Genomic DNA, 23,273 nt, shown 5'->3' on the forward strand with positions numbered 1-23,273 from the left:
TTATTCTCTACTTCAGGTTTTGGAATCTAGGTTTAGCTATTAGTTTTCTTGCTGAAATAAACATTACTTATATATTGTTACCGATCAAAAAAGGAATGCATATAGCTCCAAAATGAAAAATAAATAAATAAATTTTGCTCAGACTTCACCCTCCAGGGTAAAACAGATGTATTTTCCTCTTGTTGCCTGGTAAATTTGATCTCTTCATATCAAATTTAATCCTGAGAAGCTTCTAAGTTTCTGAAATGGGCAAGTTTCCTGTTGGAAACTATGCAATGTGTGATGTAGAGGTATTAACTCAGCTATTGCTGTGCCTGCCAATCTGGATCCTGAAGCAGACTTCAAATCCTAATGTCCTTTGACAAATGAGGAAGCGAGCTAAAGAAAAGCTCCTGGCTCCATGCAGAACACAAAGACGGGGGTTCCTTGTTCATTTCACTGCCTTTACTACCTGGCACTGTATTTCTTTTGGCATGCAGTAGCCATATACTTTGTATAGTTTAGAATGCCAAGGCAAGAGTATCATAACCTGTGAGAATTTACTAAGAAATACAGTGTGCAGTGTTTTATAAAATTAACGGTTGGCTATAAAAACTCAAGCTGTTCTGTAGCACTAACTCATTTTCAATAAAAATTAGAGAACAAGCCATGCTTTTTCTGTCTCTTATAGAGCAATGCTCATTAACCTGTGCTCCATTCTGTTTTATGGCAGAAATTCTTTGACCTTGAGGAAGAGAGTGCATGCTTTCTTAAAGAACAGAAGAACGCTTCCCTTCCCAAATTAAATCGTAACAAATATATGGTGACCGATGGAGCTGCATATATCGGTACGTAACCACATCTCAAGAAATTCTAGTTAGTATCCAAAAGCCTGAAATAACACCCCTTTGTAGATGAGCAATCCACAGCTGATATATTTGTTAACAGATCATTCCTTTGGGAACCTGGATGAAGACTGAGCTTTAGGCCTCTTCCCATTTAAAAACTTTTCTTCCCCTATGAATCAGTTTCTCAAAACACACATTCTGCTTTCAGTATTTTAAAACAGACCGAAAACACAAATATAACACCATTTATGAAGCAGGAACAACTTGGATTATTAGCATATTCTCTTGTTTCTGCAATCCAGTGAAGATGGACTGTTCTCCATTTCCCATGTTATTACTGTGGTCAATCCTGGTAAATACTGTACAGATGCCTTTCATCCTCATCTTGTGAAGTCTTATTGCATTTCCTATAATGGCATTTCAGACACCCTCCTAACATTAGGTACACGTGTAACTGGTATTTTGGGCTAAAGGTGTATTTAAGTAAAGTTGCTCTATGGCACCTAGTAAAAGTTCGTTACCAGTCAAATGCTCACTGAATGCAGGCTGAAAACTACCTTTTAAAAAATCTGAGTTGTACATAAGCTCACAGGATGAGAAAACCATTATTGAATTACAAAGCAACTCATAACATTTTAAAAAGCCAGGGGAGAAAACATGCATTCTGATATGCTGCAGCTTGATGCTTTAGGGATCTTACTTACTGACTCACTGCAAAGCTCTCATAGCCCATGATGGCAGAGGCAGTGGGGAAGGGCAAAGGCTGCAACCCAGAAGCACGGCCCATGCACACACCAGCAAGTTGTATAGAGATACAACTAAAATCTACTCTGGAAAGCCCACCTTGATGGGCTTTAAACACATACACCTATTTTAACCTATCCAAATCTTAATTTTGACTGCAAATACTGTAGCTCATTCCTCTCTCATCTCCCAAAGGTTTTATGAGCCCCCCCCAACATTATTTTTCCACTCCATTTTAAATCCCTTCACACAGACAGATCAAATCTCTGTACCTTGGAACTCATCTACACAACATGAATTCTTAGCCAAATTGGGTTTTTTCTTTCCCGTTGTCCTTGCATTCTTAGCTGCAGATAAATAAAAAAAAGGAATTATCAAAGCTTTGTGAAAGTAGTACAAATGCATGCTAAGAACCTGATATATCTTTTACTTGAAATCACAGAAAAAAAATCTCTTATAATGAGGCTTCAATTTACCATCCTTGACAACTTTAGAATTCTTAGCATTTTCTGCTGAAGTAGCTGAAATAATGCTGAAAAAAGGGTATAAATTTCTCAGATACCTTCATGTTTTATGTATGCTCAGGCACTATTTTAAAATATGATCTCTAGTTAACAGCATTGTTTCTCCAAAATACTGCATGTGTTTTACATATATAATTTAAAATACTTACAGTTCTAGTGAAATAAAAAGAAGTAACTGCAACAGTTAGTTTTCCATTAGTCCAATTATCCTCTTTGCCTCGCTATCACCAGGATTTGAAGTGCTCATTTGTTACCTTAGATTTCAACATAGGTGGTAATAACTGACATAAAAATGTAACTCCGATTTTTCTTTCCTGAAATAGTATCTATCAGTGGGTAACCTGTAAAAGATCTATTGGTTCGGAACTTTAAATTGTTTATACAGCAAAAAAAAAATTCATTCTTGGCACTGAAAAGGCTGATGAGGAAAGTAAATGGAGTAATAATACAATATATGCAAAAAGAAGAACAAATTAGTTTTGAATAAATAGAAGAACCTGTTTTCTCTTATGAAGGCTTTTCTCTTATGAAGGCTGTTAAACTTCCAGAAACAACCTTCACTATGCAAGGTATTGTAATGGAGTTTTTTCTTTCCTGTTAGTATAAAAAGCTCATTTCTGTCTCTGCCCTGGGGAACTGATAGTGTTTCATGCTGGATTGCCTTTAGGGAGATGTGTTTTTTTGTTTGGTTCTTTGTTTTTAATGTTAGAAACTCATTGTATATTCCTGCCTTTACTTGTAGGTAATTTTGATTGGGTAGGAAATGCTTTCACGCAGAATGCTGGAGCTGGCCTTGTTATCAACCAAGCAGACGCGGGGAACAGCACAAGCATCATTAAGCAACTCAAGGCTGTTTTTGAAAGGGACTGGTATTCACATTATGCCAAAAGTTTACAACCAACAAAAATCCCAAACTGCTTTAATCACAAACTTAATAAAGGAACTTCAAATAAGACTGCCATGAGCAATGTGAATTAGAAAGACTATTTTACTGTTTAGTATGGCAATGAAGAATTACGTTGGGGTGTAGCCTTCTTTCATATTTACAGACAAAAGACTTAAAAAGCAAAAAAAAAAAAAGTTTGGTCGGGGGGGTGTTTTTAGGAAAAAGCACACTTATATTAAAACTGTCTAAACTATATTCTCTATATTGAATTATTTAAGACGTTCAAATTTGTTACTTCTGACACTGAATGTCATTTCCGCTTCCATGTTAATTTTAATGTTCTGCATTTGAATTTAACAGCATGTATCAATGTTTCTGTTTTAGGACTTTCCCTAATTGCCAACCTGGCTAGAACAAACCTTGAGGCAAAATGAAGATTCAAGCTATGAAATGGCATTCTAAGATCAGTTATTATTGACATACAAATAGATGGTAGGTTTACTGTATTAGAAAATATAAAGGAATAAGCAAATTTTCACCCATTTAAATCATTCCTTTTAAATAACTACCTAGTCATGCAAATACTTCCTAGTCTCAAGCATTTAGTTTTAGTATCACTATTCCATGTCTTCTAACTAGCCTTAAAATACATTAGAGTTAGGACTGGTAATTCATTCATCTCCTAACAGAATGAGAAGGTTTTGAGGGATTGGGATTGGCCTGATCAAATTTGTTACATTCCCTAAAGCCTCTCAGATAAATGGATTTTGTATCAAAATAATGTGGATTCCTTTCAGCATAATAGTTATTTCCAATTACATGCATTTCATCTAAAAATTAAAATCTCTGGATTAATAGCAAAGACCTAGGACTGTTTTTTTTTATTTTTTTGTAATCTCAAGAAAATTTCTTCCCTAAATTAAAATGTGAGTCAGCAGTTGTGTGATGACTTATTATCAAACCAATGCACATCTAAAGATCAAATACTGCGTTTTTTAGAAAGGTCAAGGCTTATGCAAAATCATGCAATAATTGTTGTTAAATGATCATATAGAAATTTGGTTTGATTTTTACACCTGGAAGTGTCTTCTAACTTTTAGTTAAAAAAAAATAAAATTTCTGAAGTGGCTTTTTTTGTTAAAATATCATCCATATAGATAAATACATCTGCATGGACAGAAAAATGATGCCTTCATTTAGGCCACAGTTTCAGTTGATGTCAATAGTGTGCCTCTACAATCACAACTCGCACCAAAAAGCAACTGAGAAGTTCTGTAAAAGTGTGACTTTGCTCTTTAAAGAAATACACATAAATGTTTGACAACAGATTTTTCTCCACTCAGAGATGTAATATCGTAATTTCAGCATAAAAATGTTCATTCTACTTCCACTGAAGAAAAACAGCTATGAAAGCAAACTGCATTCTGCATTTTGTTAAATATTCACAGAACCTTTTTCAAAATGACAACTTTTCTTTCTCACCTACTGAAAGCACAGTTTGAAAGCAGTGGGCAAAAAGAGAAGAAAAACCAACCATGTTCCAATGTATTATTTTAATCTTAAGAAGAAGTTAAAAATCTACCTTGATTTTCAAAATATAGGTTTTACTTACAAGGTAAAAAATTCAAATTTATTTTATAGTGAGCACAGCTTAGGAAATTCTAATTAGGCAACATATGCAAATTCAGATTGTCAGCTGGAGACACCCCACAAAACTAATTATGACCTCAAAAGGCACACTTTTGACAAAGAATGTTTGTTTCTTTTGCAATCACAAAGATTTACATCATCTTATTGAAAACAATGATAAAAGAAAAAAATTTTTGAAGTTGTCAACTTTTACAGAAAATATTTTGCACAGCTGTAATACACAATAACATTTTCTGGTATTCAGATAAACACATGCCATGTATTAGTCTAACACACCTAGAAAAGTTTATATTCTGGCATTCTTATAAGAAAGAAATATTTTAAATGAAAAAGTTTTCCTGAGTTGCTATGAGTAAAGATCTTTGTGAAGAGAAATTTCTGGATTTTCTTCCTTCTGTATATAACTTAAGAGTATGCATAGCAAGTGTGGGAGAGAGATCCTCAGCACTTAACTTACTTGTTCTGGGGTTTTTTATTTGTTTAAGGAATTAATATTAGTCTAGATTAATTTATGGTGAAAATTTCAGCCAAGTTATACCACCAATAAATTTAGTCTTATGAGTCAAACGTGAAAAAAACAAAACAAAATGAACAATCAAAAAGCCCACCACATTTTTAAAATCCAGTTGAGATAGTTGTACAGTTTCTGAGATGCCCATGGATGGGTGATTTTAAAGCTTCAGATAAACTTAGTACAACATCCTTACATAAAACAGAAAATAATTTAAGCAAACAAAAAACCCCACTGTCTGGAGTTGTTAATCGTAGCACCTAATGGCAATAATATACAAGAATGAATCAATGTAGGGTTTTTTCCCCTCTTGCATTATGAATACTGGAAATGTGTTAGGTTTTTTAAATGACATCTTGTATAAATAATGGAGGATCTTAGTGGAACAGAAATTTGTCAGATGATAAAGCTAAGCTATATGTTTACAAAGCAGGATTTAGTAATGAAATCAGGCTGTGGAGTTACCCCTGATTGATTTAGTATACCAAATGAATGGTTCAGATGGAGAGATCCTGGAGAAATACAATCATGAATACTAACAAGATCCATTAATTTACAAATGCATTCTTATTGGCTTGATAAACAAATTCTTGGTGCTTCAATGACCCCCCTCAAAGAGATGATACATAAAAGTGGTAGTATGTTTTGGTTTTAGTAATGGAAGAGTTTGGGTGTTTTTGAACAACTTTTAATGTGAAATACCCATTAGCCATCTTACAAGCAGACTGGCAGACTCGAATTTCATTTGATATAAAATATGGATTGATACTTTAGTAACTGTTTAGAATGGCATCACCTCCAAAGTAGTACAGAAAATTTTGTTCTATTACATTAGCCAAAAGACAAAGTGCATCCTTGGACTTCAGCAAATAGGAAATTTAATATATCAGATTCTTTTTTGAAACTTTTAAGAGGATTATAGCCAATTACTTTGTTTGTGTCAGTGCTGTTACTGCTTAACTAGATTTGCCACAACAGCCTCGATTCTGGCTTCAGATCCTTCTACCACTGTAATAAATCTGGAGCAAATCCATTACAGTGATTTCACACTAGTTTAGCAGGGATCAGAATCTAAACTAGTTTCCTCTTGCTTCAGTTCTCCTGAGTATCACCATTGCACAGGCTGTTTCCAAACTTGATGGAGATTTGCATACAGTGGTTTCTTGCAGACTTCACAGGCATAATCCAAAAGATGCACTTTCTCTAGTCCCCTTCTAACTGGCATTGGTAATTGTCATATTAAAGGCATTTCCTAAATAGAACAGTTTTATTCTTAAAGAATATAGACTGTAATTGTTGTTTGCTGCAAACATTTACTAGTGCCTTATTTATACAAGCTTTTGTTTAACTGTTCCTCACATGAAGTCCTGCTAAAGATCTTGTATCTAGTACTAAGGCATACAGCAAACTTCTTAAGTAAGAAGACTAGATATTGTGATGTTTACAGTTTAGTACCTAAAACTAGAGTCACAAAAAGACAAAAACTGATTGCGAGATGTTCATCCAAACCACAAGCACATCTAAACCAGAGCATTTTTATCCAATCCCAGCTCTAGAACTGAATTTCACAAATTACTCTTGGCTTCATTATCAATTTATCTACAACACAGTTGAATTATTCTGTCCTGCCAAGGTATAAAACTGAAATCTGAATTCCACCAACACCTGGCTGATATTAAAACCATAACCACAGAAATTCCTGTAAGCACAGGTAGAAGTACAACCACATAGTGGCTACTTTACAGATCTTGCACGTTAAGTCTCAAGTTGCTTTGTGCCAGCCACCACTTTTTTCTGCCTGAAGTATGAACTAGTATCCACAACTACTCTCACCTTCTCTTTGAAGACCAGAAAGGCATAGATTATGTGCATAATGGCTGTAGCGGTACCCTTACAGGAACAGATTTACATTTTACACCATACAGGGCCAGGTGTTCCTCCCAGTAAATTCAGGCTCTGCTGGTAGTTCAGGGGAGAACTTAAGAAACAAGTAGAAAAGCCTCAGAATACTACTTTTAAGACCTACCCATTATTCACTATACTACTAGATATCTAAATTCTACTACATAAAAATTGAACAGCTAAGCTCTGTGTTACATGCCATGCCATTCTCCATCTACGGAGAAATCCAGACAAAGAAATTATAGGGGTTTTTTTGTGACTTTGGTGTGTACTTTGTGAAAATAGCGTAGGCTTTCTTATCAAGATGGTAAAGACATCAGCTGGCTATTCCGGTTCTTCAAACTGAAGTCCTAAATATCCCTATCTTGCATTATCATGCACTTCACTCCTGAGAATGACCTTATAGAGTGCACTAGTTATCTTAAAACCATTTTGGTCTTCAAAATTAACTCTTCATTTTAATACAAAAACATTGACTAAATGTATAGTATGTTTCCAGACCGTAATTCCGTAATTTCTGGCACTGTATTTTTCTTCCACTCTTACCCTTTCTCTACATATATATATATATATATATATATATATATAAAATCATCATTTTTTTAGTCACTGTTATTCCAATGCAATCTATGTAAAAAACCCAGAATGAATCCTTGGTATGTTTGAAATTCACAATGATACCTCCTGAGTTCAAGGCACCAGTAAACATACTCCACTTTTAACACTGCAGGGTATAGTAGCTCAAGTGATTCTGTAGGATAATTGCTTTTCTTAGCTGTAGTTTTTCACTTTAATTACTGCTGGATGTTATTTATGAATTTCTCAGTATTGAATCAGGTTGCTCTTGCATCATCACTTTGCACAAATGCCTTAGAAGCTTGCCAAACTAGCATGTAAAAGAGACCTCATTCAAAATAGTTTAGACAAGAAAAAAAGAACTCATGTGCTTTACGCTCTGTGGATGCTGAAGTCAATAGATAAACTCCAGTCTTATAATGAAGTGGAGCTTTCTGTTGCACCTCCTGTTTAGATTAGTTCTGCAAGGGCTTCAAAGAAAAAATCTGTGAGAATTGTGTGTTTAAGTTATCTTGTGATCATGAATTTACAGAGACTCTGAATGAAGAATCCAGCTGTATTGAATGGTTCAACACAGTAACTTAAATTGGGCTTTCATGAAAACACATTTATATTCCATATTCATATGATACAACTGCATTAATATGCTAAAGTTAGGTTTTTCCTAAAATTCAAAAAACATGCAGGACAAAAATGAAGCTACTGCAGCCTATTTCTGAATTAAAATCAGATTTTAAGACCATAATTGAATTCTGGCTGCAAATTATTCTGCTATAGTAAGGGAGTCAGCTCTGTTTTGTTCACAACAAATTCTACACTGCAATTTTACAGGAAGACTCAAAAATTCTTTTAAATCCTGTAAAATGAACATGATCATTTCCCCTTTAAGAACATAAAATATAATAAAATGGCTGGCAACTGCAGCATTCCGGAGGATTATTTTGTGTTCTTTTATGTTGCACGGCCACAAACGTGAACAATACAAATTACATGTATTGCAATGGTGTTGTGTGAGCACATTGTGGGCATTGCATCTCACATAGTGATGTTCATCCCTCCTGCAGCAGCATAAAATGTAGTAAGGCTAGAGAGAAAGGGGCAAAAAGAGCTAGAGACAAACTAACTTGGATCAGCCTGAGTTAATGGACTGGGTGCTGGCCTAAAAGCTCTGGGCTGCATTCTTATTTTGTTCCTTTCCCTGCAAAATCCTGTATTTCTTATGCATCCGCCTTGCTCATCTTTATATGAGTGAACTCCCATGACTGTTTTCAGACTGAGGAGGGAATCTTTAACAACTACTAACCTACGCTTAACAGAATAAAAGAAGCATGAATAAAAGCCCATCGATGTCTATGTAGCAGGTACTAAGTAGTAAGGCAGTATTTGAAACAGGGCTCTTCCTTGTACATTACAAATTCCTAGTGTAATATAAGCAAGGATTTACAACACAGCACATGCCTGCAAATTGCACATCACATGCGGCCTTTGCATATGTTCTTTTAATGTACAAATATAGTCGTCAGACAGACACCATTCTGAACTTCTGAACTAATAAAATCATGAAAACTAAGCACAAGTATCAGGCAATCAAACTTTACAAATTAATCACACTCAAATGAGGAAAGGAATTCCCCCCAAAAGTGATAACTATTTAAATTTTATAAGTGAAAGAACCTGGAATTATTTTCGAATGTAACTTTGAGGGAATTAATGGGGAATTTCATGTGGAAGGAATCCTTCTGTTAAAGATTAAAGGCAAGCACCAATATACGTAGCGTTGTTTAAGCAAGAAGCTCTTCAAATGGAAGTGTGTGGACCAACATTTTATTGACTGACTTGCTAACTAATATTTTCAAGTGGATGTGCTCAATATTCAATTACGTCCAAACAGTCTCTTAAATTACTACACAAGCACTGCTTATTTGTATTTCCTCAAATGACAAATTCAGTATTCAATATTCAGTGTTTTTCTTGAAACTTGACAGAAAAGTAGGATGCTTCTGGAAGTGACAGCTGTATCTTTGTAAAGATCAGAGGGCTGTTCTCCTCATCTAACTTGTCCTCTTACCGTCTCCTACTTCTTCAGTAACTCAGTCCAGGTTTACACTTGTCATTGCCTGAGGAACAAAGAAAATGAAGTATTTTTAGCTACCTGCTGTTTCTGGAAACTGCTGGCTGCTCAACATGCTTTTGCCCTATGAGACATCCCTTATCTAATGAGATACTAAAAGTATAAATGGAGGTCAAACACATAATTCCAGGTGCCTCACATAATTTTTTACCTGGAAAGACACATATGCAAAATCTGGAAAAAGAGATGGGGGATGAGGAGAATGCTTGGCAACCTCTAAATGAGGTAGAGGTTCTTCTGTTGATACATGAGTTCTGGTGAACTCATTCTAGGGTAAACCATTCTTTACCACACAACCAGATTTGCAATGACTAAAATGTGTGGCTGACTTTAGCATGAAAAGGTAAGAGGTCAAACGCCCCTTGTCTTTATGAATTGAACTAATTTCTTTACTACGGAAGAGAGGTGGAAGAAGCAGGTGGAAAAAGAAAATACATTGTCTCCTCTTTTGAAAGAAGAGGCCAGGTTTCTACTAGAAATAGAGCTGATAAGGTTTCTAAAAAAAGGCAAAGATCTTAAGCATCCATATTCTATTAATTCTCACAAGATGGTGCATACCTGTGGGAACTTTGGACTCAGCTTAGTACCAACTTCTTTGTGGCAAACTATCAGACTTCTCAGGAGAGTTCCTTTTCCTCCTTCTCACTATACTCAAGACAGCTGTCACATCTGCTTTTAACAGTCTCCAGAGTCTTCAAAGACAATTCTAAACTAGATTATAAGAATTTTCCCTGTGGAAAGACAAAATGAATGGCAGGTCCACTGAGGACCTTCTTCACCAAAGAATTTAGTACAAATATTAAATTACATAAGAAATCAGAATCAAAACCACAAGGCATTCTCATTTTTTTCAACATTAAAAAAAAAGATAATTGGAAAATGAATAAGAGGCTAATGCAGTATCTCAGATGAATGAAACTGAAATTTATAAACCAAAATACTCTTGTAGACAGGACAGTCCCCACATCTAAACTGCAGCTCTCAATATGACAGAGATACAGTGAAGAATCAATGAACCACTACTTTTGATATGCTGTACAAAGGTTTCAGCATTCAAAGTCTTATGTCCATCTGTCTGTATAGAGCTTAAAAGTTAGGCAAAAAAATGGGATTCTGTGTATATTTATACAGCCCTTACTGCCAAATAATCATTAAAAAATAGACACTTCTCACAGCATTTGCGTCTTCAGGTGTCACCACAGAGATCTTAGCGAACAAATCTGGAGAAACGCAGAAAAGCAACATCTGTGGTGGCAAGTAAGCCAACTAAAATAAACTGTAAGCCCATTTTCCAAGTGGTAGTTGATACAGTAAAAGTATTCAGATGCCCCCATATCCAGCTCAGATTCCAAATGTCCTTGTATCAGATTCCAAATGTCCTTGTATCAGATTCCAAATGCAGAGTTGAGGCTCCTCACACACATACATACAGAGACATATCATCAAGGAGAAAATGAATATCTATGCCAGGAGAGCTTGGAACATCTCTAGCACAATGACACACTGCTGTCTTACTCTTAAGACTGACAGGAAATAGTACAGCTTTATGGAAAGGGCTACATATCCTTCACCAGAGAATAGGAATATTCACACAAAGTGATTCAGAATAACGAATAACAAAAGTGAACTCCTGGCTGCAGCACAGAAGTACATCAACATCACCATCCCTGATAGCACACACCTTTTCATTCCCACATTGCATGGGTGCCAAAGCTCACTTTTTTAAAAAAACAAAGGGCAATGTTTCTCTCTGAATGAAACATTCCAGAGAGGATTATACCTTTTTTTTTTTTAACAGAGAGAACAGCAACCACTGCCCCAATTAGCTCTTCCTTTTCCATGCTCCACTTTTCCATTAACAAATGTTTCTGTCATCTCTTCCTCATCTGTCTTTTCCCTTTTCAAGCTATTTCCTACATGCTGTTTCTGAATCCCTTGCTGCTTTGTACACAGGGATGAATCCCTGCAACTTGGATTGTTGGTGCTGTAACATCCTACGAGGTTACTTCCACTAGCTTTACCTGAAGTGCTAAGAAGAAGGAAGTGCACGCACACAATGTTTTAAGACACACAAATTACTGTGTAGGAAGACAAGGGAATTCAGGGCAAAAGCAGAATGCAGGCACTACTGGAAAAATATCTGGGTGGGGAAAGGGTTTGATGTCATACTCCTCAATCCGATTTCACCTTGGCACATCCAAAACCTGTATCAGGATGTAGGAGCTCAATTTTGCAAACCTTGCACAACTAACACAAGCCTTGCCTCCAGGTATTTTGCTTGCTGTTGTCCTGGAGTCACATGCCAGGTTAACCTGCCAAGCTAGGCAATAACAAGCAGGTCAAAACCACAGACAACTTCAAGCCGCATAACCTCAACTTTATCCTCCAGGTGGCATTCAGCCACACAAGGGGTCTAATCTGGGTACTGTCATCTTGTGATTGTTAAAATGGTCCAAACTCACCATTGTATATAACAACACCACCTTCAAAACAACAAATGAAGAAAGAAGATCTCTCTGCAAACAAATTTTAAATCTCTGACTGTGACTTTGGCACTGCATTGTATTTTCCTACACAATCTAAAAGTAGCAGGAGTCCTTTATAGTTTGCAGAGCAAAAAGGGTATGTACTATATAAGTTTACTACTATACCTCTTCTGATGGAATAAATATCAAATAGAAAAATCTGTCTAAACATATTTTGAAAACTGCATGGCCAGCTTATGCAGTAGCTAGATATGTGGCAAGGTTACAGTGTTACTCTCTAAGGAGAATACAATTAATATGCTTATATATTTTGTTCAATTCAAGCACTGTGTAGTCTCCAAGTTCTGCTATGAGAAGTATGGATAACTTCTCATTATCCTTCCTATTCCAAAACACAGTATTTATCACAGATATGTACAATACAGCAGCATAGCTTAGGCCTGTTATATAGGTCAGTATCTGCAATGCACACAAGAACATAGTTTGCCACTGCAAAGGAGAGTGGCTGCAAAATCTATTTTGGATAATCCAATTTATATTTGAGGAAATCAATGTGTGGTCATTTCTAGAACTGTGAATATAAGGCAACTGCTGCATGCTTGTATATTTGATAAGTTTTATTATACTATATCCTTATATGAATGCCTATGCAGTGTAAATGCTTTAATATAAGATACTGAATGGTTTTTTTACACATTATTTTCTAAACGTTGCTACATTTTACTGCATGTTTATTCACTTTTTTGTGTTGGTACAAAGTGCAAGCAGGAAGACACATGAATTTAATAATTTACACAGCAGCTATTCAAATCCATTATAAAAACATGTTCTTATGTAAAGATTTTTAATTTGGCAAGAAATGTGCTTCCTTTAGACAATGGGCTTGGTTCACAGCAATACCTGTGTAATTAATGTTTATTTATTAAAAAATAAAAAAACTGAGTCTGTAAATGTGGCTATTGACCCTGCTGCAAACCACTATGTCAGTATGTTTTGATACTTTTGAAAACGTAAATCATCTACATTTAGTAGGAAAACAGATGACCTGTCCTGATTCAAGCTGAAAAAGAGTGCTGTAATTGAAAAAGACCATTCTTGAAAAAGAATTGTGTTTGGTGCTGCAGGATGACAATGTAGCAATCTTTTTTTTCTTTAAACAGTACTTTCTCATGACCTTAATACAGAGTTCATGTTACTTGATTGTGAACTGGGCCCACTGTTTACAGTGTTATTATACATAACCAAAGTTCAGTGTAATTAACAAAACTGATCGAATTTGTTCTTTTGGAAGAAACAAAAAAGAGGCTGACTGCTTTTGCTGAGGTTTTGGAGAGCTGGCTTGGTACAGAGTGTTGCTTCTGTACCAATGCATTTTAAACGTAAGGAAATCACTGGCTGAAAGGCTGATGGCTAAGACAGCATTGTCAGTGGTAACATCTGATACTGCTGGAAACTAAGCTACCAATGATACAACACTAAATCAAGGTAGTAATGCATTAGTTTAAAGTTATGTAAATATTTATTTTAATGCTGCAGCATCATGGCTATCATTTTTCACTGCTTTGATATCCAAGGATTCCTAATAATACACAAATGTATTTTATGTGCTTCATTTTTCAGTTTCAGCACTTTCATTCAAAGCAAATATCTCCCATTTCTTTGTACTGCACTGAAATAAAGATTCTTGTTTCAGTACATAATGCTTTTCCTGTTCTGGTCTGTCTCTGTCAGTGTTTGTTTCTATGAGCACCGAATCATAGATACCAGCCCCTAGTGTCTAGCTCCTAGTACCCTGTCTCCCAGTTTTCTATACATGCATGCACCAAAAGCAAACCAGGCAACGCTGACAGACTACCTGGTGCCTCCATCTAAGGCTCTGTGGGGTCTGAGCAGCACTGACAGTGGTACCAGATCACTATGATTTCTGCAATATGATCTTCTTTTCTAGTAGATTGATTCAAATTAAGATTCTAGGTGGAATCTGGGAAAGCAGGCACTACCCTGGATTTCTCATTTCTCAGGAGACTGCCATAGCCATTGCGATTTTCTGTTGCAGGGACTGCTGTCACATTCTGTTCAGACTACAAGAGTCCTAAACAAATGAACACAAATCCCCCTCTGATTTCCATCTAAAAAGCTTCTAACCAGGTCTACTGCTAAGTAGTTTTCTCTGTGGAGAGAGACTCATGTTCCCTTAGTTTGAAAATGAGAACACACTGCAGCAGAGAACATTTAAAAATAAAAAGTAAAGACTGACAGGAGATGAGAGAAAGCTGAATCTCCTGAGATAAGCACTGGTCTTAGTAGCATGTGCTTTTCTAAGAGCTGTTTTATATGTTGTACCAGAAAGGTAGCTTTTGACTGCACAGGACACCGTGACGTAAACAATAGCTGCTGCACTTTGACCCACACTGTTTCACATACAACACCTGAACAGATTTCAGGTGCAACGGGAGTAATGTGTTCAGAACAAGGAGAAAGAATCAATTCCCATGAAGAGCAGCTTTACCTTAATTCCAAAATTACTTAAGTCCCCATTTTATTCTAACAGTTTCAGAGCACCTCACTTTCACATTTTGCATGCTTTTTGCAAGACAATTATTCTACTTGATTATTATTTTAGTTCCCATTTTCACAGTATACACTTAACAAAAATCTGCATCTAAGAACTCAATATTCTTTTCACATATGCAGCTTCATAACCATCACAAGAAGTAGGAAACAAAATCTTAGTCCTGCTTACAGACAATGAGCAACTTTAATTGCTTACTGTGTACTGCATCACAGAAATTTAAATTCAGCTGCTGACTGCTAATTTTCATATTAGATTTCCTTTCCAAATATGCATTCTCTCTAGAGAGATATGCATGGAAATGTTCAGATGCGTTCCATGACAAGACTTTGCTAACACCTTTGGTGTTAAGTAACATAACAAAAAACTTAAAAAGACATTCTCTTTCACATACTGGTTTCTTAACAGTACTGTCATGGTTTAGCCCCAGCCAGCAACCAAGCCCCACACAGCTGCTCGCTCACTCCCACACCAGTGGGATCAGGGAGGGAATGGAAAGGGCAAAAGCCACAAAACTTGTGGGTTGAGATAAAGACAGTTTAATAGGAAAAGCAAAAGCCGTGTGCACAAGCAAAACAAAGCAAGGAATTAATTCCCTGCTTCCCATGGACAGGCAGGTGTTCAGCCATCTGCAGGAGAGCAGCGCCCCACCACATGTAACGCTTACTTGGGAAGACAAACACCGTCATTCCAAACATCTCCCCCTCTTCCTCCTTCTTCCCCCCACTTTATGTACTGAACATGATGTCACATGGTATGGAATATCCCTTTGGCCAGTTCAGGTCACCTGTCCTGGCTGTGCCCCCTCCCAGCTTCCCATGCACCCCCAACTTCCTTACCAGTGTGGAGTATGAAAAGCAGAAAAACCCTTGTCTCTGTGTAAGCCCTGCTCAGCAATGACAAAAACATCTCTATATTATCATCTCTGTCTTCGGTGCAAATCCAAAACATAGCCCCATAATAGCCACTAGGAAGAAAATTAACTCTACCCTGGCCAAAACCAGCACAAGTACACTCTTTAAAGCAGCTGAAGAGCATAGCATGCTAATAATGTACTGAGACACACTGTCCCTGGTTAAATAACTCCTGAATAGCATATAGTCGTTGGCCCAACACAATACTCCAGTCCACTTAGAGAATTCTGCTAAATGTAGCCTAGGTTCTGGAACTGTATTACAGACAGGAGAAGAATATTCGGAACAGGTGTACAGCTAATTACAATAAATCTTCCAAATGACTTTATCCTTACTGTCTGACAACCGATGGTGAAACAGTGCCCTCAGTATGACGAAGTCTGAAAGAGTGCACAGGAATCACTGAACAGCAATAACCCACTTCGCAGAGCTCCCGTGTCTCAACTTTTTCTTTTGAACAAAGTACTATTTTGAGACAGAGGAAGGATGGCTTTCTTCAGCCCCTGTACAGCCTCCTTCAGCTGCAGTTTAAAACTCAAGATGCATACACTAGATAATGCAAAGATAAAACCACAAATCATGGTGCAGTACCAAAGAGTCATGTTCCAGTCCGTACCGTGTATCCTCCTTATGAATATAGCTGGTATTGAACCAGCATGGCAGTAAGGCCTTAGATGGATTTTACTGCTGGTGTAATATAATACTCCCAAAGACTATGTTCAGCCTGCCAACAGCATGCTAGCACATCTCCAAGGGTTTTATGAGCTACCAGAAAGGTCATGTCTTCTGTAGCAGAACCAGCTTAGTGAGCTCATTTTAAAGATTTATAAATGCTTAAAGCATCTCAGCTCATGTAGGACTATCATAACAATACAGTCCAAGAATATCTGCAGGGCAAAACTTAGAAGTTAAGGACCTGGTCATACAAGTTTATATCTAACCAAAAGTGCCATTTAAATAAATGAGATAATCCCATAAAGCACAGAAGGATCAGCACATTCATTTCTCTTCATATCGATACAGTATTTAGAGAGTTGCAAATACTCAAAACCTTAGGGATGGCTCTTTCAAAATGTACCAAGGTTATACTCGCGGCACCGCAAATACTTTACAGACAAATAAAGAAGCAAAGTCTACATCCAGCCATTTTAGTCCAAGAATACACTCTTGAACACCTTCAGTTTTACAAAAAATATCTTCTGATCTACAAGCAGAGAAAACAGAGATGGGTAAGGCTGAGAAATCAGCTTAAAAAAAATAAAATAAATAGGCAATCAAAATAGCATTCCAAGCTGTGGCCACCATAACATCCTGGAAAGTCTGGTCCCCACCTTTTAAGTATCAAACTGTCTGTAGAATGATCTTTTAAAAATATGATGTTCTTGTTCACCTGACTTGGAGAAAAAGATTGTTCTAACTCAATACAAGGGATTCAGCCATGTCATGGGACACCTAAAATAGACTGAATTCTGCAACCTGACCTCTAGTTCTGCGCTTGCAAGGAAATGGTGCAAAAGAGTAAAAGTCTGTACCTCATCACTGATCTATACTCTGACCTAAGTCTGTACAGTAGAAGTTAGTTTTCACACTGAAGTGTGAAATTTATCTCTGTGTCTCACTGTTGCAATGCCTTGTCAGAATTAATGCCTTCAGAATGTTTTCTATATAGAGGGAGGTGCCTTCTTCCCCAGCAACTTGATAACAAGTCACTCACACAAGTAAGAAACCTGTATGTTACAGGGCAAAAAACGTTAGACTTTAGTGAAAGAGCAATCCAAGAAAATAAGCTGGATCCTACACTGCACCGTAAGTGCAAAGGGTATGGCCAGCTAACATAAGCAAGAAAGTGGAAAAAAATAACAAACTCAGAGGAAAAAGTTGTCCATCGAAAATTCCTAGCCCCAGTCTGTCTGATCTCCTGGCAAGTTTTAGAAAGATGGAGGTTTCTTCAAACCATCTTCTTGGAGAATTTCCGTACTGGGAGTCATCGCAGAACCAGCAGCACGGGACTAAACACTGCAAGATGAGGTTCCACAGCCACAGAACAGAAGCAGTAACATTTTGGCTAATGAACTGATTAGCAGCAGCTCCAACCCCAGCCATGCTGCTTTGACAGACTTCAGCAAAGACTTCTAGGTATTCATTCTGCCAGTAGGTTTCAGGCTCAACATGCTTGGAGTCCCAAGCCTTCTCTAAGTATCCCGGAAGCTCTTTAATTCAAATATTTAAAGGAATGAGCCAAGTAAGAAACAGGCAATAAAAGACAACTACTTTTCTATTTTGACTATAACCGTATCTGCAATACAACAGAAGATGAAGTAGAGACTTAAAATCTTGTTAAGGATGAAATACTTTGAAGATTGTGGCTTATTTACCTTTAAATAGTCAAATTTAAGGTTCAGAACAGCAACTAAAAAGCATGCTTTACAGGAAAATGTTTTTAAATGGTCTGGTTTACCTGTGAACCTACGGTAAAAAATATATCAGAATTATCTAAAAATTAAAAAAACCCAAGGAACAAAACAGTAAAATTATGATCTTTAGTACTTAAAATGCATATTGTCAGGAATGTACATTGCTGCCTTTGGCACACTGTGACCAGACACATCACGTTAATAATAAATGCCAGGACTAGAAATTCAAACAAGTTGGAACTTGTTCCATTGCCATATTTATAAGGAAGAAACAGAAAAGTCAGTTGTCACAAGTTTTTTTTTGTATACCCTATAAAACTGCTTCTTTGCAATTCCACTAAGTTTTGTTAGCCTTTTAAAATTACATTAAATCAATAATGGGGGAGAGGAGTTTACCACCATTATGGCTTCTGGAATGTGTACAGGAATTGAACAGGAATTATACTAATAGCAAAGAAATTAATGAGAGAATCAGAAGCTCCCATCTGCAAGTCAGAAGCATTAAAGACACTGCCCTCCAGAGGCAGAACCCTCTCCTCCTGCAGCAAAGGCACCTGGTAACATAATTTGAAACAATTGGTATACTCCACATAAACTTAACATCCCTCTCTTTGTCTCAATTAGTGACATTTTTCTCAGAACTGCATACAGGCTTCCTGATTTCATAGGCATCGTGCCCATAAATAAGCCTGTCTGACCTCATAGCTAGCAATTTATTAGCAAAAATAACCATTTTAACATTTATCTCAGCTCTGAGGTCAAACCAAAGATCTTTAGAGCATCAGTCAATCAAAATCGAGTCCCAGTTGCCCAAATGACCTAAACAATATGCACAGCAACTGCAAGCCCCGGTGAGATTGTATACCATCCTGCTAGATCAGGAATTGTTTGCTCTGAAGAATAACACAACTCAGACCAGGAATCTCCATCAGTAGAGAACTCAGTGACAAAAGTCTGAATAAATTCACACCACATCCTTTAATTTATGTGTCTGTGCTAGTTCTGGGCTACAGTAGGTCATAAAAAGCATGAGATCAGAACCCAAACAAAACTTACTACATCTCACGGTACCAGTCATTAGAGATCTGACTGTAATTAGATGGAAGCAGAGAGCAAGTTTTTAATGCTCATTTAGTCTCTCTCACGAATACTTCAAGAAATTGTCTCTTCTTTCAAATGAAAAAAAAAGAAATGCTTGTACACTCTGAAAAAGGAATTGTAAAATGGTACCATGAGAAAAATAAACATTTGTTGTAGCAGCAGTGCGTATAAGAATTACCAAGATGTCATGGCCAGTACAAGCGGTGCAGTTTAGCACGCTAAAGTGTTCAGGTACTCCCAGATGGCACAAAGACATTCTTCCATACTTTGCTTTACTCTAAAACTAGATGAAGTGTTTCATCTCATTTCAATCTCTCCTCACCTTGCCACAGTAAGAGGTACCAATTTTCTGACAGCTGTTCTAGACTTATACATAGCTAGTAAAACTCTTTTTCTCAAATTTGCTGGTGTTCCCAGCAGGACCAAACATACAGTTAACCAGAATTACTTTGTACCTGTAGCATCAGATAAAAGTCATTGCATTGGCAAAATGAAGGAAGCAAAGTCAACAACATCAGAAATCAATTTAGCCACAGTACCTTAGTATTAGAAGCCTGCACAGTCCAATTCAAGAGATTTGGTATTTTTAGGTAAAGTAATGCTCACCTCTTGCACACCTTAGCGCAAATTAAGCTCATAAAAGTCTGCAATGTCCCTGAAAGTATATTCTGCACTGAATGATCTTCTAATGCCTCAGCTCTCCTACAAACACACAGAATATTAATCCTATGGATTTAGGAGGAAAACAACCTCTCTCCTGGGGTAGGCCTGATTACCACTGCTGGGGAAAATGTGCACATCACAAACCCCAGCCTTGATAGCTTCCTTTCACTCCCATGCAGTGCTGCTGGGGCCAGCCAGGTGCCAATGTGCCCACCCCACTCTGCTCCCCCACTATGTGGCACAGACAAAAACTGCTGACAGGGGCCAGGTCCTGCCCAGCTCTGCTTCCATTACCAGCACACACGGAGCAGACCGACTCACTGTGCTACCCCACACTAGGCTCTGGAAGATTCTGTGGCCATGCAGCAGAGCTGCAGCATTGTGTGCAGATGCTGCCATGTTACACAGCCCACTCCAGCATCCTCCTTGCAGGGTGCTGAAATGGCAGCCGGTGACTCCAGTGGCCATGACCATGTACACTGATGCTTTTCAGCCATGGTTCCAGGGCTCCAGGAGAGAGTGGAGGGATGCTTTCTTTTGGCTTCTCAGGTATTTCCTGTTAAAAAAATGCAGGTATTCTGAGAGGTAGTCCTCAAGCCAAACGAAAAAACAGGCCAGTCTCAACCTTGTGCCAGACTTTTCCTTCTCCTGCCAAGCTGCTGAAAACTGGCTTTTATGGCAGAAACTTTCTGTGGAAAATGAGTGATTCTCACAGCACGGTTATTTGCCATGCAGAAGAGCAGCTTGTGCAGTCCACCAACCTGGGTACACATTGCTGTAATAAAGAAATCCATGCCATGGGAAAGCTTGGGATCTGAATCAGAAATATAAAGAAAGGAGAAATCTAAATGAACCTGAGCTTCGAAAAGGCAGCTTGATGTCGTGAGGGTGAGGGTAATGGTCACTTGGCTCCCACGCTCCCTTCAGTGCCCAATGAGGGAGCAGAGAGCAAGGCATAGTAACTTTGATTTTCATACCAGGGTCTCTTGCAGTCTGGAGCTGCATCCAGTCCTCTCATATCCCCTTGGAGGGGGACAGAGCACTGTCATACTGTCATTTCTCTGTGGGACAGGTTCCTTTGTTTCTGGTAAAAGATATATTTGTATTTAATTTCTCTGGGAAAGAGCAAAAGCAGTTTCTCTGCAGGCATTTAATTTTAGATCTTTTCAGTCCCCAGACTTTTCCAGGCTTTTGCTCTGGGCAAAAAAATCGTCTATGGGAGAGAGTGTAATGAAAAGCTGGCATTAGTGAGATCTATTACAACAAGCAGGAGGCTCTGAAGGAACAATGCAAAAGATGAAAAAAGCACAGGAAAAACACAAAACGGGAAAAATCTTTTGTTGGCCAAGATAACACCATATGTCATTTGCATCTATGAATCTGTGGCCTGTGCAATCCTGGTGCCACAGGGGATAACATCATAGTAAGCCTGGAAGGCAACTCGAGAGTTTATCTAGAGCATTCTTCTTCTTTGTAGGATTAAAAGTCTCTTTGATTCACATGTGCAAGGTCAGAACTCACTACCCCTTCCTTTATCCCAGCAGTGACCAAACTAATCCCTGCTTATTCACACCCCTCAGTGTCTTGACTGAGACAATCTGAAAGATTTAAGAGGAACTGGAGTGAATTTGTTTCATTAAGTAATTTCAGAAAGTTCTGCCTCAATTTGTAAACCCCTTTAATGACACTAATGACCTTGTTATTGCTATCTGTGTTCACAAAATGACAGAATCACAGAATATGCTGAGTTGGAAGGGACCCATAAGGATCACTGACTCCAACTCTTAGCCCTGCACAGGGCCATCCCGAAGAGTCATACCATGTCCCTCAGAGTATCATCCAAATGCCTCCTGAACTCTGTCAGGGTTGGTGCTGTGACCACTTCCCTAGGGAGCCTGCTCCAGTGTCCAATCACCCCGTGGGTAAAGAATCTTTTTCTAATATTCAACCTAAACCTCCCCTGACACAACTTCAGGCCATTCCCTCAGGTCCTGTCACTGGTCACCACAGAGAAGAGATCAGTGCCTGCCCCTCCTCTTCCCCCCATGAGGAAGTTGTAGACTGCCATGAGGTCTCCCCTCAGTCTCCTCTTCTCCAGGCTGAACACACCAAGTTGACCTCAGCTGCTCCTCATACGGCTTCCCCTCAAGGCCCTTCACCATCTTCGTTGCCCTCCTTTGGACACTTTCTAACAGCTTAATATCTTTCCCATATTGTGGTGCCCACAACTGCATACAATATTCAAGGGGAGGCCGGCCCGGTGAAGAGCAGAGTGGGACAATCACACTTGCTTTGCTTATCATTTAAATGCAGAGACTGATTTGCCTTTAGGTGAAGTTAAAGTCTGCACAGTGCATGCCTCAAACCAAAGAATGAGGGCTGCAAAAATGATGAATCCTCACACATTGTGTCCTAGTTACAGGGACCGGGTCCAGTTTATCACTACGTGGGTATAACCAAAACTGTGTATTCTATACCCTCTAAGTCATTTGTGATGGACTGTTAAAAATGGATCATTTGCACACCTGGCACCTCAGGCTACAAGCTGGGTGTTAAAGAAATGCTGTGAGGCAGGGGAGTGTTCTTCTGTTTTCACACCAGTGACTCGGCTGTGATAACTCCCCCTAGGGAGGCATTAGCACTTTCACATCCAGTCTGAGGGGTCATCTCTGCTAATGGACCATAATGGACTGGCATAATAGGCACCTGCATCCACGTAGTGCATCAATGATTCCAAAAATATCCCTTGACTCACAGAGTTAAATCACCCTTTGTGAAACTCCCCATGCTGGGGGAGATAGTGGGCATTCCCATCTGAATTTGAGCATAATAAATTTTGGGGTTTGGCACCACTCGTTGGATCCAGAGGAGGACCAGAACTCCAACAGGACTACAACTGCCACTCTCGACAAGACTGTGATCATTACTCCAACAGGACTGCCACCATCATCTAGACCAACAGGTTTTCCTTTCCTTCTACTTTGCACCCAAGGGAGCCATGTGGTGCTCAGCACAGGGGTTGACAAACACTGTTCTATTCTTTTCCCAGGGTGTGGGGTTATACATCTGTCTTTGGGGGTTAAAATCAGTTTTTCTCTGTATCATTGTATTTATGGTAATATTTTTAGTAAATTGTAACTCTGACTTGTAATCTCTCTTGAGATGGGTTCATTTCTCCCACCAGTATACTTTTAAACCAACACACATTGCTATTAATTAGATGCAACCTTTCTGTCGCATTCACTGCAGCTGTCTTGGGACAGTTATAAGATAAGTCTCAATGGCAGAACTGCCCTATGCAAGCATCTACACTAAGCTGAATGCCCTCTGCTTTCCTAAGAGGGAAGCCCAGAAACCCTGAATGCTTTTCTT

General features: G+C 38.2%; 1 protein-coding gene and 1 long non-coding RNA gene across 6 annotated transcripts in view; one reads left to right on the top strand and one right to left on the bottom strand.

The window, feature by feature from the left end:
• The window catches only part of PLD5 (phospholipase D family member 5), a 187,062-nt gene extending 173,125 nt beyond the window's left edge, over window positions 1–13,937 (top strand). For all 5 annotated transcript variants that reach the window (XM_064648684.1, XM_064648687.1, XM_064648685.1 and 2 more), the window contains 2 exons: window positions 713–827; window positions 2,838–13,937. In XM_064648684.1, coding sequence (XP_064504754.1) covers window positions 713–827; window positions 2,838–3,073 — 351 coding nt within the window. In that variant the 3' untranslated portion in view covers window positions 3,074–13,937. The remainder of the gene's footprint in view (window positions 1–712; window positions 828–2,837) is intronic.
• Window positions 427–18,002, bottom strand: LOC135411304 (uncharacterized). The gene is made up of 2 exons (XR_010429085.1): window positions 10,310–18,002; window positions 427–9,737 (listed from the first exon to the last, which is right to left on the bottom strand). It is a non-coding gene; the product is annotated as an uncharacterized LOC135411304 (long non-coding RNA).
• Between the last annotated feature and the right edge of the window lie 5,271 nt (window positions 18,003–23,273).

This window comes from Pseudopipra pipra, chromosome 3 (genome assembly GCF_036250125.1).
Source record: "Pseudopipra pipra isolate bDixPip1 chromosome 3, bDixPip1.hap1, whole genome shotgun sequence".
Classification (NCBI taxonomy): domain Eukaryota; kingdom Metazoa; phylum Chordata; class Aves; order Passeriformes; family Pipridae; genus Pseudopipra; species Pseudopipra pipra.